A 15,179-nucleotide genomic window follows, 5' to 3' on the forward strand; every position below is an offset into this window, starting at 1 on the left:
ATAGCAGTATAACGGGATGGAAGAGTTTGAATTAGAATTGGCCAAGGATGAGAAACTCAGCACCCTTAGACAGTAAATGTTGCTGGGCCAAGACGTACCTGTGGGCTACTCTTTGAAGAACAGTCGCTTGATGTACCACTACAAGATAGTGCTATCTCGGCATTCTCCTAAAACTGTAGAACTGATTAGGGAATTCCACAACTCCCCTCTAGGGGGACACTCTAGGTATTTACACACCTATAAAAGGTTGGCCAAGATGGTCTATTGGGAGGGAATGAAGAAAGATATTCAGGATCAGGTTGCATGATGCGAAATTTGTCAATGCAACAAATATGAGGCCACCAGCCTTGCTGGGTTACTACAGCCTCTACTCATCCCCAACAAGTTTGGGAAGACATAAGCATGGACTTCATTGTGGGGCTACCTAAAGCACAGTGGTATGATATTGTTATGGTGGTGGTGGACATATTTACAAAGTATGCTCACTTCCTCCCTTTTTCACACCCATTCACTGCTAAGGATGTGGCCGAGAGTTTCATCAAAGGGGTGGTCAAGTTACACATATTCCCAAAGTCTATAGTCTCGGACAGAGATCGAATATTCATCAGTCAATTTTGGAGGGAATTATTTACTCAATCGGGAACTACACTTAAGCTCAAGGTATCACCCTCAAACAGATGGCCAAACAGAGGTAGTTAACAAAAGCTTAGAGACCTATCTGAGATGCTTTACTGGAGAGTGCCCGAAAAGATAGATCAAAATGTTACCTTGGGCTAAGTTCTGGTTCAATACTACTTATAACCATTCGTTGTGTACTACACCTTTCAAGGCACTGTATGGGAGAGATCCACCCACGATCTTCAAGTGGAAGGAAGATAATTCTATGGTGGAAGAGGTCAATAACCAGTTGAATGAACAAAATGAAACTTTTTAGCAACTCAAGTTTCATCTGGAACAAGCCTAAGTCAAAATAAAAGAGCAAGCGGACAATAAAAGAGATGTGGAGTTTTAGGTTGGGGACAAGGTTTACTTAAGGATACAGCCTTACAAACTCAAGAATCTAGCCAAAAAGAAGCATGAAAAATTGGCATCTCAATTCTATGGGCCTTACGATATACTACAGCGTATCGGAAGGGTTGCTCACAAATTGAAATTACCACCTACAGCAAGGGTCCACTCGACGTTCCATGTGTCACAACTTAAGAAATCACTCTCCTCCACAGTCTCAGTACAACCGCTACCTAGTTTTTTATCAAAAGAATATAAGCTACAAGTCAAACTAGAAAAAAATCCTCAAGATTTGCACTATGACCGATGGAACCAGACAAGTCTTAGTTAAGTGGCAGAACCTACCTGATTGTGAGAACACGTGGGAAGATATGACCATTATGGAAGCTCAATTTCCCTTGGGGACAAGGTGAAACTTTTAGGGGGTGGTGATAATGGGCCCAACCCTGCTCCGGCTCAAACTTACAAGAGGAAACATTACAAAGGCCTACCCAAAGGTAAGCCGAGGTGGGAGAGAAGAGGGGGGACCACAAGGTAGCTAAGGATTCGAGACAGGGGACCACTAGTGACTAGAGTAGTGGCAAGATAGTTATCTAGGGAGGTGTACAAGTGGAGGAGGCCGGAAAAGGACTAGGAAGTGGGTGGAGAGCTCCAGCCTCTCAAATCTCTTGGAGGACTAGCTTGCTGGTCTTATCTATCTTTCTTATTACTTTCATTGATTGTAACTCTGGGATTGGCTATAGTTATTTTATTATCTTTGTTTACTGCTTCTCGTGAGAGGAAGGGTTATAGCCAACTATTGATGATTATATAGCAATACAAAGACTAGTTCTGTCACTACCTAACTTAGGAAATAATCTTGAGAGATTTACCCTAGGTCACTTATGACAGATAGCTCATTAGGGCATACATTCCCTCCCAAGCTAGCATGCTTGCTTATGAAAAACTCGAATTTGCCTCTGTCTAGTTGTTTGGTGAAAACGTCTGCTGCTTGAGAGGACTTTGTGTAGGATAGATGAATTACTTCTGACTCAATATTTTCCTTTATAAAATGTTGATCAATTTCTACATGTTTAGTCCTATCATGATGGACTAGGTTGTGAACCATTTACAGTGCTGACATGCTGTAGCACCATATCTTTATGGGCAATTATGTGTTGATTTTTAATTCCTGTAGTACTCGTGTGGTCTAGATTCCTTCACATACTCCATTTGGTATTTCCCTAAGTTAAGCTTCTATACTCCTTCTTCATACTATAGCTTGTTTTTTACTTCTCCACATTACAAGATTACCCTACACAAAGGTAATATCTTTTGTTCCCTAGATCACGCCCATGTCCTACATCTATATATATCTCTATTCCTATGGCTGTTGACTTGCTGAAGAAGATTCCTCTTCCAGGTGTCATTTTTAATTACTTTAAGATAGTGTATATAGCCTTCATATGTTGTTCTTGTGGCTTTGATCAGAACTGGCTTACCATGCTTATGGCATGGCTTATGTCAGGTCTAATGTAGGACAAATAGATTAGTTTTCCAACTAACTATTTGTACCTCTCAGCATTAACTGGCACTCCATCCTTTTGTATTTTAAATCAATGGAATGGTCTATTAGTACTGGTGATGGGTTTCTCCAAGCATTCTACTTTCTTTAAGAGATAGAAATTCCCTAACGTGATCTAGCAATTTCTATTTCTAGAAAGTACCTTAGGCCTCCTAGATCTTTTACTTCAAATATTGTGGCCAATTTCCTTTTGAGTTTTTGTATCTCTTGAAGGTCATCTCTTATCACTACAATCTCATCAACATAAACAATCAAAGTTGAGACTTTTCCTCCTATATGCTTCACATACAAAGTGTGATCTGCTTGGCATTGTGTATGTCCTAATCCTTTTACTACTTTGGTAAACCACTCAAACCAAGCTCTTAGCGATTGCTTCAGTCCATACTTGTCCAATTGGCATGCCAAATTCTTGTTTCCATATTTGGCAACACCTTCAGGTATCCTTATATCCACTTCTTCCTCAAGGTCTATATTTAGAAATGCATTCTTTATATCTAGTTGATGTAAAGGCTAATCAAGGTTGGCTACCAATGAGAGAAGAAGTCAAATGGTATTTAATTTTGCCACAGGAGCAAATGTCTCTTGATAATCAATTCATTGGGTTTGGTAATGCCTTTTTGCCACTAGTCTTGCCTTAAATGTATTGATCGTGCCATTAGGGTTATATTTGTGGTAAAGACCCATTTGCACCCAACTGTCTTTTTTCCCATGGGAAGGTTCACAATTCTCTATGTCTGATTTTTGTTAAGGGTCATTAACCCCTTATTTATGACCTTATACCACCTAGGATCTTTTATTGTTTCTTCAAATATAGCTGGAATTTTTTCTTCAATCCTAGTTACCAAACTTTTCATACATAGAGACAACTTATTATAAGAAAAAAAATTACTTATGGAATGTTTCGTACATTTTCTTATTCCTTTCCTTAAAGTAATAGGCCACCCAAGATCATCAGGTTTAGGGATTGGAGTTATCTCCTGGTTTTGCATAGAACATCACTGTTTGGGACTTCTGTCTCATTGATGTCTCCTTCTTCTTCACCTCCTTGCTGATTCCCCATTGTCTAATGTGTTAATGGGCATTAAAGAGGCATTTTGAGGATCTAAATATGGTTCAAACTGGGGTTGATCATTGTGATGGGCACTTTGGCTTGATTCACGGTTGATAGTAGGAATTTCAGGGCTATCTGTTGCCATTGCAGGGCTGTCTAGTATAATTTCTGGGCTATGTGGTGTAATTTCATGTTTGTTTGGTGTATCTAAGGGCTTCTATTCCCTATTGCTCTCCCCTTGAATGAATGGCTTTGGATAGTAGGCCAGGTATTCTTCAAAAGTGACATCCATTGTGACAAAAAATTTCTTTAACTTAGGGGAGTACTATTTATACCTCTTTTGTATATTGGAGTATCCTAGAAAGATGAATTTAATAGGCATCTGAATACCTTCATTGGAATGTTGGTTTCAAGGGTAGTATCTAGGTAGTGTTTAAGGAGGAGGTTAATAAGAGTTTCAAAGTTTAGGGTTTTATATGGCATTCGATTTATAAGGTAAACTACAATGAGGATGGCTTCTTCCCAGAAGTTTTTGGGAACATTATGTGTGCACATTATTGCTTTAGTTACTTCAAGCATGTGTCTGTTTTTCCTTTTGGCAGTTGTTGGGAGGTATTGACACAGCTTGTTTAGTGGTGAGTCCTATTTTCTTTGAGGTAATTTTGTAAGGTTCCACTCATGTATTCTCTCCCATTGTTACTTCTTAAAGCATGAATAGAAGTCTGAAACTGGTTGGTAATCATTTTTGTGGAAATATAGAAAGGTAAAAGGAAGGTCAGATTTATCTTTCATGAAATAAATCCATAAGAGGTGTGTGTGATCGTCTATGAATGTGACAAACCACCTTGAATATGAAAGAGATGTTATGCAAGAGGGTCCCCAAATATCACTATGAATTAAATTGAAAGGTTGAGAAAATTGGTGGGGATGACTTTTGTAGGTAGTTTTAATATGCTTTGCAAGTTGACAAAATTCACAAGAAAAGGATCAAGTATCTTTATTCATAGGGGGGGAATTTTTGACATGTAATGAAAATTAGGTGGCGTGACCTATAGTGTGATAGTAACACATCTTTATTGGATGAAACAGTAGATAGAGCAACAGTTAGCTTTGAGGGCTAGAATAGATTTACCTGTGTATACAACATAACCAAAAGGTATCACCTTTTCTAAGGTTTCATGCTTATCCAGTATCTTTCACAGCAATTCAATTTCGTCCTTATTCAGGCTTGCACTAGTTCTAGCATATGCTCTCCCTTTTGGTTTTCCTCTCCTTAGAGGCTTTCCATGCAATTTCCAACAAACTTTTTTGGCATGCCCTTTCTTTTGGCAATGATCACACCATTGATTTTGTTTGTTCTTGTCCCTTTCTTGTGTCCCTCCTTTAATGACTAGGGCATTGGGTTGTACTTCAGTAGTAGACTCTCCTGAAGTTAATTTCTTTATGCTTTTCTCTTGTCAAATAGTAAAGATCACGCCATTAGGTTCTACGAACTTCTTGACTTATAATTCTCCTGTTTACTTCTTCGAACTATGTGTCTAGGCCAAGGAGAAATTTAAAGACTCTGTTCTTTTATCTTTTTGTAGAGAGTTGTATCTTTAGGATGCTTTCACTCATGCACATTGTATGTGTCAAGCTATTGCATTTAACAAATAGCTCAATATAATACTATGTAACCGAGATGTTACCTCTCTTGAAGTCACGAAGGAAGCTCTCAATTTCTAGCAAGGCTACTTTATTCTTTAGTAAGGTAAACATGTCTTAAGCAGCATCCCAAACTTCCTTTGCAATTAGAAAGAACGAGAAGTTGCTACTAATTTTAGTGGTTATTGAATTGATCAGCCATGCTTGAACTATTGAATTTTCTACCTCCGAAGTCGCATATTTCTCATATATTTTAGAGGCTTTTGTGCGGAACCTGTGAGGTAACTGTATTTCCTTTTTCCTATGACATAGAGCCGTATACTTGTTGCCCACTGTAAATAGTTCTCTCCATTTAGTCAATGAATAGTGACGGAGACATGGTTGGTATCAATTTGGGTCTGGCCTTTAGGCTAAGTTGTGGCTACAAGACCCATCAAATTGGCTTTTGGGTTTGACCAAGCACAAAGTATAAATAGATGCAAGCTCTCAATAATAGAGAAGAGAGATCGATGAGATGCTAGCCTCATATTATGATATAATAAAATTAGAATTACGATCTTGGAAAATCAGGAATTAAATCCCATAATTTTAGGCTACCTAACTTTGGAAATAATCTGGAGAGATTTACCCTAGGTTACTTATGACAGACGACCTATTGGCCCATTAGGGTTTTCACCAAGAAAAAAAAATGTTTTTGTTTTATACCTTGAGAAAGCACATGCTATAATAGTCATGGAATCTAGTACTTTTACATTTATGTGGCTTTCTTTGTCAAATCTATCAACCAAATGCATAGATCATGGGAAAGGTATTCTCATGTCAAATCTACTAAAAAAAATACAATTAGTGAAATTAATCTTTTATTACTTTTTCACACTATCTTCTTCCAATTGAAAATTCTGAAATAAGTCAATTGTTAGTTTTAGTTGTGAAATAGAATTGAAAAAGTTCCAACACTTTCAATGTAATTCTTAGAGTTGGCAAAACGGGTTGGTCTGACCTTACAAGGCCGAAATTTAAAAAATACCACAATTTGCTATTCCAACCCTTAAACAAATGGGCTTAGGGCTATCAACATAGTAAGAGACGTAAATATGATTTTTAGATATAAATATGAATAAAATTAAGTCACAAATACAAAAATCATCATATCTAAATGTCCGTCAACATACCAAAAGTCTAAAACATCCATTAGACATAAGTCAATACCAGAGACATCCAAAAGTTCTATTAAAAGTAGACAAACATTTTCACTAGAAAAAAAAACTGTGGACAAACACTATCATCACTATCATCAATTGTAAAAATATTTGATTGTGTTTCACTAATAATAGGCTCTTCTTAACTTCCAAAAATATCAATGATTTCTTCTCAATATTATTTAGCTATTCTAGAGTTTAATATGTCTTCTTTTGTCTTTTTGAACTGAATTTTTTGCCCACCAGTAAGTTTATTTAAAAGTATCAATGTTAAGTTTGTTTTATAGGTTTCAACTTAGCAACCACTGGGGATTAATTCTGTGTTATCTGCTTACTACCTTCGGCCTACAAACAAGGCCTTATAATTAAAAGCAAAGGTATTTTTTTCCCTTAGGCTTTAATTGTGAAAATCACTTTGTTGCACAGTCTTATAAGAAGTCTAAAATATCTTAGCACTTTGCATTGATCCATAGTATGCTTTTAACTATTTCATCTCTTTTTTTTTTGTTCAGGATGGCCTTCTTTGGTTTTGTCTAGCTCACTTGTCTAACTCTATTTAAATATAAAGTAAACATTTTGATGTAGAAAAAAGGGTTAACTTATTTATTAAAATTTTAACATATATACAAATTAATATGTATCTGTTGGTTCAATCATTAAAATTTTTGTTTTAATATGGGGAACATATTTTGTTTATTTTAATATGTAATTGTTGGTTCAAATAAATACAAATTTAAAATCTGATTTATGATATGGAGAATATATTTTTATTTATTTTAATATCATTAGAGGATGAGATGTGAGCTGAGAATGAGTGAAAGACTGAAAGTGAAACTTAGAGAGGGAGAGTGTGTAAAATGGCAAGGACTTAGGTTAGGGTCAAGAAAAAAAATATAAATTAAGAAAAAAATTACTGTTGGCAGGTTTAAACAAGTCAACCCGTTTATTTTTCAGCCCTACAGGACTAGTCCTTTTAACTCTAAGTTTTATTTGAAGATCCCAAATTACAAGCCCGGCTCTCAACTTAAAAGCGTTTAAACAGGCCAACCGGACGATCTTGGCCCATTTTCCCAGTTCTAGTAATTTGGGGCGAGAGACTAGTTTTTGCATTTCCTGTTTTTAGTTACTATATTTTTTTTTCATTGTTACTTTCTGCTTTGAGGTTAGAGGGAAAATCCTACATAGGGTTCAAAGTTCTAGTCTAGGGAGAAGAGTCTAAACTTGTTCTTTGAAAACAGACTAGGATATAAGGAGAAAGATAGAAGCCTTTCTAAGATTTGGCAGAACCTGATTTTGTTGTCTTGTTGCACAATTTATCCCTAACCATGTATTAAAATAAAACTAATTTATCTCTATGTGTGAAAATATATATAAGAAGAATTACAATAAGATCCTAAAGAATACAACAATCAAAAAGTCATAATAACAAGTTAGAAGTTGTCATTTCTTATTTTAGAATTTGTCATTACAAACGGTTCAATTATTTTATATGCATATATATATAAGTCGACAAAGCTTGATCAATTAAATTACTCCGGATTGGTAAAGACAAAGATGATTTAATAATTTCATCTATACATGTGTAACTTGAGTGGAATCTCTTCGGATCTAACAGGAACGTCCTAACCATAACCAAAACATTCCAAAGCTGTTTACTTTTCTTTGGTTAAAAACTCAATAAAATTATTTATTGGTGTCTCAAAGAAGTTATTGCTTTACTCAGTTATACACACACACTAATTCCTTATATTGGTGATGTTATGAGCAAGGAGACGGTTTCTGAGTAATTCGTATTATACTGTATTGATGTATTATACACGCGGAGAGTAAAATAGAAAAAATAATCAAGGTAAATCAAGACATTTGCAACAATAAAGAATCAACTAATAAAGGCTCATAAAGCGTGAATGATTGAGCATAAATTTTGGAATTCTCATATTCCCCTTTAAGTTAGATCATAGATATCAATCATGTTCAATTTGTACACCAGGTTTTTAAACTTCTTTCTATGTAGGCCTCATTAAAGATATATTTGTTGTTTGATTTCACGTAGACTCATGTATGATGTCTGAAATCGCGAAGCCAATCTAACGATGGCAGAGCACAAAGACGCCTCGCCCGCTGCGCTAAACCCGCTGCGACTTCGTGTTTGCTATCCGGTGGCCATGCTCTCTTCCCTTTCTTTCGTTTTAAACGGCAAATGCGCTCTCTGCTATGATAGAAATAACAACACACTCATACTATGAATTATAATAACTAGCATTGATATTAATTTTTACCAATTTTTTGAAAATTTTAAAATATTTTTTAGTAAATTAGAATATAAGTGCGTGTTTGAGCAAAACCGAGGTTCTTAACATGAGAAGCTTTAAACCTAACACATTAAAAATTAAATAATTAATTTAGAGAAATTGAGGAAATAAGGTAAGTTGGTTAATTATAATAAATTTACGTTGATTTTTCTAAACTATCCTATCTAATCATGTGCATTAGAATCATTCCTTGTTAGGAACTTCTTACGATCAATAGGGACATTTTAGATTTTTAAAAAAATCATAAATTTAGGAGATAAAATGAATTGAGATATTATATTTAAAACTAAACTCAACTCTTTAACTAACTCTTATATTAAAAAATAAAAGTAGTATTACTCTTTGAGATAACTCAAAGGATATAACTTTATCTACGCAACTTCAAAATTTTCAAGTGATACGTGGTTGAAAAGTTTTTTAAATATATTTTTCAATGAAAAAATTTGCATTACAACTCAAATGTATTTTATAAGAAGTGATTATAATTTTCAAAAAAAAAACAGGGAGAGTTTACGGCACAACTCAATGTATTTTATGAGATGTGATTATAATAAAAAAAAATTATGACATTAATTAGCCATTCGCCACCCCTTTGTCGTCCCGGTGTTGGTCACTAATCGACACCAGGGCTTCGGTGCTGTCGACAACTCCCACAGGTGACTGCTCTCTATTGAAGCCAACCACTCCAATTGTCACCATGATTTTTGGTGACAAAATAATAAACCACTTCTTGGATCTTAAAATTACGCCACCGAGCTATTTTATCTATTTTGTTAACAAGGTGCAAATCCCACCAAAACTTTCGTGAATATTGAGCCACCAAACCTTTTTGTTAAAATGGTGAAGAATAGAAAATATAAGGAATGATAAAACTTGAAGTTTGAGGATATCTACACTTGTTGGAGTTTACTGCACTTTGTTGTCACTTTCACCATGTCATTCTACACATTGCGTTGAGGACTTCCGGTCTCTTGCAAAATTTTCTGTTGTTTAATCCATAGCAGGAGAGAGCGTCGATTCCAACTTCCTGCAGGGCTCATATGGTGTAATCATAAAACATAAAAATGGGCGCTTTGAGGGTTTTGGCAAGGCCTCTAGGACGCTGCTTGCGTGGAAATTCCAAACCCTACCTCACTCGCAATCAGCCATTTCTAAGCTTCATGACTATATCTCAGCAAATTGTTCCATGCAATTCCGATCGATGGCAGTTTCAGTATCAGAATCATAGGACTCTCATTTTGGAGTCCTTCGCTTCTGAGTTCGTCAAGCTTCAAAGACTCGCTGACCCGGATTCCGGTAAAGCTTTCCCCAAAAATCGCTGCGAGTGGCTCTCTAATCTATATCTAATAGTACATAAAAATCAAACTGATTGACTGTTTTTCTATATTCTGTCGGGATTCACTTGAAAATGGTTGCTTTTGGCCCAAAAAAAAAATGAAAATGATTCAGCTTGCGATTTACTATATTACCTTCTCTTCGAATCTAAATTTGATGAAAATAAAAGGGCTAAGTATGAGTTATTTTTAATGGCGTTTCTTGATTCTGTGCATGTGACTCTCTTGCATCGATCTTGTGCTACTCTACGAACTTTATCAAGCTCCTCTACGTGTGTGCGGTGGGGGGGAAGGAGATATCCTCATGATCACAAAAACTCTTATTCATGGTTTCCTGCATTATTTTGAAATGCAGTTTGAAGGGTGTAATTTGAATTACAGGTCCATTTTAAAATCATTTAAACATTTTACAGGTATTTTTGAAGTTAGCTTGGACCGGGCTGGAGCTAAAAATGCTATAGGGAAAGATATGCTGCGAGGTCTGAGGCATGCATTAGAATTCATTGATAGAGAGTCATCTGCAAAGGTTGCCATGATCCGAAGCTCAGTTCCTGGGGTATTTTGTGCTGGGGCCGATTTAAAGGTAGTTCACGAGGTTTCATGTCCATCTTGAAAAGAAGACTAGGTTCTTTGTATTTTGTAACTCAACTCTTCTTATAAGCCTAGAACTAATGTAGTAATGTATCCAAGCTATGCCAAATCAAAAAATAGATAAATTTCATTTAAATGCCTTCGCAACTGTTGATTTGGTTGTTGCTATGAGACAGACTTGATTAGATTTCCTTTTACTTGTATTCACACAGCAGAGTAATGTGCTAATGTGTGCGTCTGAGAGTTTTATGTTTACTGAATCACAGGAGCGCCGGACAATGAGTCCATCAGAGACTAAAGATTTTGTGAATTCTCTTCGCTCTACATTCTCTTTTCTAGAGGTTAGTTCACATCATTAATTGGTTTTCAATTATGTATAATGAATAGGTAGCAGATGAAGCACCATGTGTAATTCAGGCTGACGACACCTAAGGCAGCTCTTAGCATAAACTTTCTAATTTTTAGTTCCATTTCCTTTTTGCATTCTCTGACAGTTCCGTCTTTAACAATTTTATTTTTGACCACTCACATCCAACATGTGTGTGATTTTGCCTCCTTTTTTTATTTTAAAAAAAAAAAAAAGAAAGCAAAACATGTTCGGTTTGTTTTCCTTTTTGGTCTGCATTGATGAATATATCTCCGTTGAAGAGCTTTTATAGGTTGTCAGTGATGCTTGTTGGTTGTTGCTTGAGTTGTACTTTGTCGCATAATTCATGGCATCTCTGTTTTTCCATCTTTCTCATCTTCATTGACACTTGAAAACTAACATTATACGAATTTGTTTGAGCTTTATCCAGGCACTTTGCGTACCAACTATTGCTGTTATTGAAGGAGTCGCATTTGGTGGTGGACTTGAAATGGCTCTGGCTTGTGATATTCGAATATGTGGTAGTTAAATGTGGAGCATTTTGATATGTTCTCTTTATGTATGCTTGGAATGTGATACATCATATGAGTATTCGACTTAGATTATTTCTCTTTTATGGCGTAGGAGAAGATGCTCTCATGAGTTTGCCGGAGACAGGACTTGCTATAATACCAGGGTATCTCTCCTCACTTCTTCTATCCTTAACACTGCCATTTGTAACTGCGTTCATCAGTTCTGCCGTCTAATTATGGATGGAGACATGGCTGCGTTTTCGATAGTAAAGTATACAGTCCTAAAAATGTGGGAAGTTATAAATCAAGGATTGGTTGTTAAGAGATCAAACTATATTTCATCGTCTAGGTCGGTGGGATAAAATTTTGGAGATAGCACTTTTAACTTTGCTGAAAAATGAGATTGGCTCTGATGGAATCCTAATTGGCACAGGGCAGGTGGGACACAGCGACTCCCTAGATTGGTTGGGAAGGCAACAGCTAAGGATATTATATTTACTGGTCGAAAGATTAATAGCAAAGATGCACTGTCTATGGGTATGTAAATTGGGCATTTGACTCATTTCATTCTCTCATTGGTAAATTTCTGATCCATGTTCATAAAATTCGACAGAGTTTTAGTTGGCTGATTGGTAAATTTCTGTTCAACTCAATAAACACAAAGTACAGGGTCAAAAGAGCATCATTTTTTGTGGTCATAATATACCACCTTTTTGTTGTGAGCTACATGCATACTGTTCCTCTAAACTTACAGTTTAGTTCAAGAGCACCCCCCCCCCCCCCAAAAAAAGAAGAAAAAAAGAATCCTGAATGCGGAGGTAGGTTCTCCAAAAAGACATAACCTCGCAAAGTAATAACTAGAATTCCCAGCTAGTGTTCAGCAAGCTTCCTTTTTGTATTGACTCTAGGAGATGTATCATATTTTGGGGTTCCTATTGTGCTTGCCTAGGCTTTCTTGCAAACATCCTGGAAGTCTTAACCATCACCAGTGAATTCCTGGGAAGCTAGGAGAAAGATCAGCGCCAATGTGCAACTTTTCAAAACTAACAAATTATTAGTTTTTTTCCTTTTTGGAGGAAAAAGCAAGGAACTGCAATATCTTTTGGTATGAAGCATTGAGAATAAGAGATTATTGAGAAAAACCATTAAAAGAATATTTAGTATGAGTAATTGCTTATTATATGGGATTAAACAAATCCATGTAGGTGGGATTAGAGAATACCACCTCACCCCATGGTATTCTCCAATTCCACCTATATCAATTTATTCAATCCCAAGTAACAAGTCATCTCTCATACTGAACACTCTTTTAATGATTTTGTCAATCTCAATTCCAATCCTTACTCCTTATTTTCGATGCTTTGTGCCAAACGAGACCTGCCAATTTTTTCTACCAATAAGATCAATAATACTTACTGAAGAAGCTTACATTGATGCAGGTTTAGTTGATTACTGTGTTCCTTCTGGTGAAGCTCGTTCAAAGGCACTTGCTGTCGCTCAGGATATAAGTCAGAAGGTATCTCCCTAGCAAAACCTTTTTGCGCTTGAAATGATAACTAAAGCCAAAGCTATGTGCCACTGAATTTCTGTACATGAATGGTAATGACTGATTTTCTGGATTTTTTTTTTTTGGTGCATTTTCTTTTTTTGTAGTTGACTAAAATTTGTAAGTTGCATGGAGCTAACTTCAATAAAACAAAGAAAAAGATTTTTCTTTTTTTTGGTCCAATGGTATGTGGTTATCGTTTACATGTTGTTCCTTTGTTCCTCTGACTTTTGCTGCCTGCGAGGACTAAAAACAGATCAAGAGGAGACCCTAGTTTCTCAGATCTTTATCTTGTATAATTTGGTCTCAGAACCTTTTGATACTTATATCTGCTAAGTAAAGAATATCTATTTTGTTTCTTTCTATTGGTCTCATCGTAAGTTCTAACAAAATTTGTGACAGACGATGAGCAATTATGAAGTCAAAATGATAATTCTACTTGAAAAATGGTAATTCTGTTCTTAACAGGGTCCTGTCGCAATTAGGATGGCAAAGAGAGCCATTAATGAGGGAGTAGAAACTGATCTGGAGTCAGGTTTGGCCTTGGAAGAAGAATGCTATGATGAGGTGCTGAATACTAAAGATCGGTTGGAAGGTTTGGCTGCATTTGCTGAGAAGCGGAAACCAAAGTACACTGGTGAGTAAAAGGATCATTATTTCACTGCTACTTCTGGCTGCATATTGGAATGAACAGGACATAGAACTTGGTGATCATGAGTGGTTATAGATACTTGGTGAGTGCATAACTTGAAAGCATTCACCTTTCTGTTTTTTTGGGTTAACAAGAAAGTAATTTACTAAAGTAGTGTTCTGGGGCTGGTCAGTAGAAAGAATCTAGCATGACTGTAAGGCTGATTATGTCACATGAAAGAAATGACAACAGTACAAGAGAAACGGGTTTCTGTTACTTGAAGTTCAAATTTATTCATGGCATGAGAAAATTGGCATAGCCACATTGCTGGTTAAATATAATAAATAATCTCTTGTGATGTAAATTGATTGCTTAACATAGCCGTTTTATGATTATCATGTATTCACCATTTAAATTTAAAATGTGGCTTGCCCTAGTAGCAGCAACAATAGTTAAGAATGGTTACTGCTTTCGTTAAAAAAGCTTATGTCAAACTCTTACACAAGATTTTTGTAGAGTTGGCTTATAATTCGTTTGCTTTCACATGGAAAGCCATCGAAATCATGATTTTGGTAGTAGTTAATTACTGTAAGTGCTATTATTGATCTCTATAATTTAATTGAATTTTGATTTTCATCCTTATTTATAATTTCAAATTGTGATTTTTTAGTAGTATTAACCTTGTTAACACTGTCGAGCTCAATGACCAAACCAAAACTCGTTAAAAAATGTAGGAACCAAAATCAAAACTCATTAAAAGATACGAGTCAGAACTTAGGAGATGTTTGAGGGAAACCAAATTATAGTTTGAAAAATGGTTTATAGAGAAAAAAGTTATTTTGGAAATAGATTTAGAAGAATAAATTTTGTAAGGAAAAAAAATAATTTTGATAAAATAAAAATATTTGGATAGTTATAATCAAAATCACTCTTTTTATATGCAAACTAAAATGACATAAATTAATATGATAATTACATAAATATATATTTTAATTTATACTTTTGTATGAAATAATAAATTTGTAAATAGCTGTCACCTACCTATCTTCTCATTTCTTAAAATATTCAATTTTGCAAAATTTAATTAATTTAAATTTATTTGGTTAACCACCAAATAGCTTAGATTATCACGCGATTCATTCTTCACGTTCTGTATATTTGTACATTGGAAATTTTTAATGCGTTATTTGTTTTTCCCCGGGTGTGTTACGATAATTTTAGAAAAGTTAAATAACCATATATAAGGGCAATTTTTTATCATATGAGATCTTAATAACTAATTTGTGGATAATAAAAAAATTATTTAAGATAATTATTTATGATAAATGTGTGTTATTTTTTCTGAAAATTATTGTTAATCATACGCATTAAAACTATCATTTGATATTATGATGTGTAATTACTGTGAGAACTACTAAAA

General features: G+C 35.2%; 1 protein-coding gene across 1 annotated transcript; it reads left to right on the top strand.

The window, feature by feature from the left end:
- Positions 1-9,697: 9,697 nt before the first annotated feature.
- Positions 9,698-14,040, top strand: LOC114730045 (probable enoyl-CoA hydratase 2, mitochondrial). The gene is made up of 8 exons (XM_028917066.1): positions 9,698-10,074; positions 10,526-10,695; positions 10,970-11,044; positions 11,501-11,591; positions 11,695-11,746; positions 12,016-12,119; positions 13,022-13,098; positions 13,597-14,040. The coding sequence occupies exons 1-8, from the start codon at positions 9,843-9,845 to the stop codon at positions 13,771-13,773; spliced, it is 978 nt and encodes a 325-aa protein (XP_028772899.1). The 5' UTR covers positions 9,698-9,842; the 3' UTR covers positions 13,774-14,040.
- Positions 14,041-15,179: the final 1,139 nt, after the last annotated feature.

The sequence above is a fragment of the Neltuma alba genome, unplaced genomic scaffold (genome assembly GCF_004799145.2).
Source record: "Neltuma alba isolate B1F8T4 unplaced genomic scaffold, ASM479914v2 tig00012699_pilon, whole genome shotgun sequence".
NCBI classification, from domain to species: Eukaryota; Viridiplantae; Streptophyta; class Magnoliopsida; order Fabales; family Fabaceae; genus Neltuma; species Neltuma alba.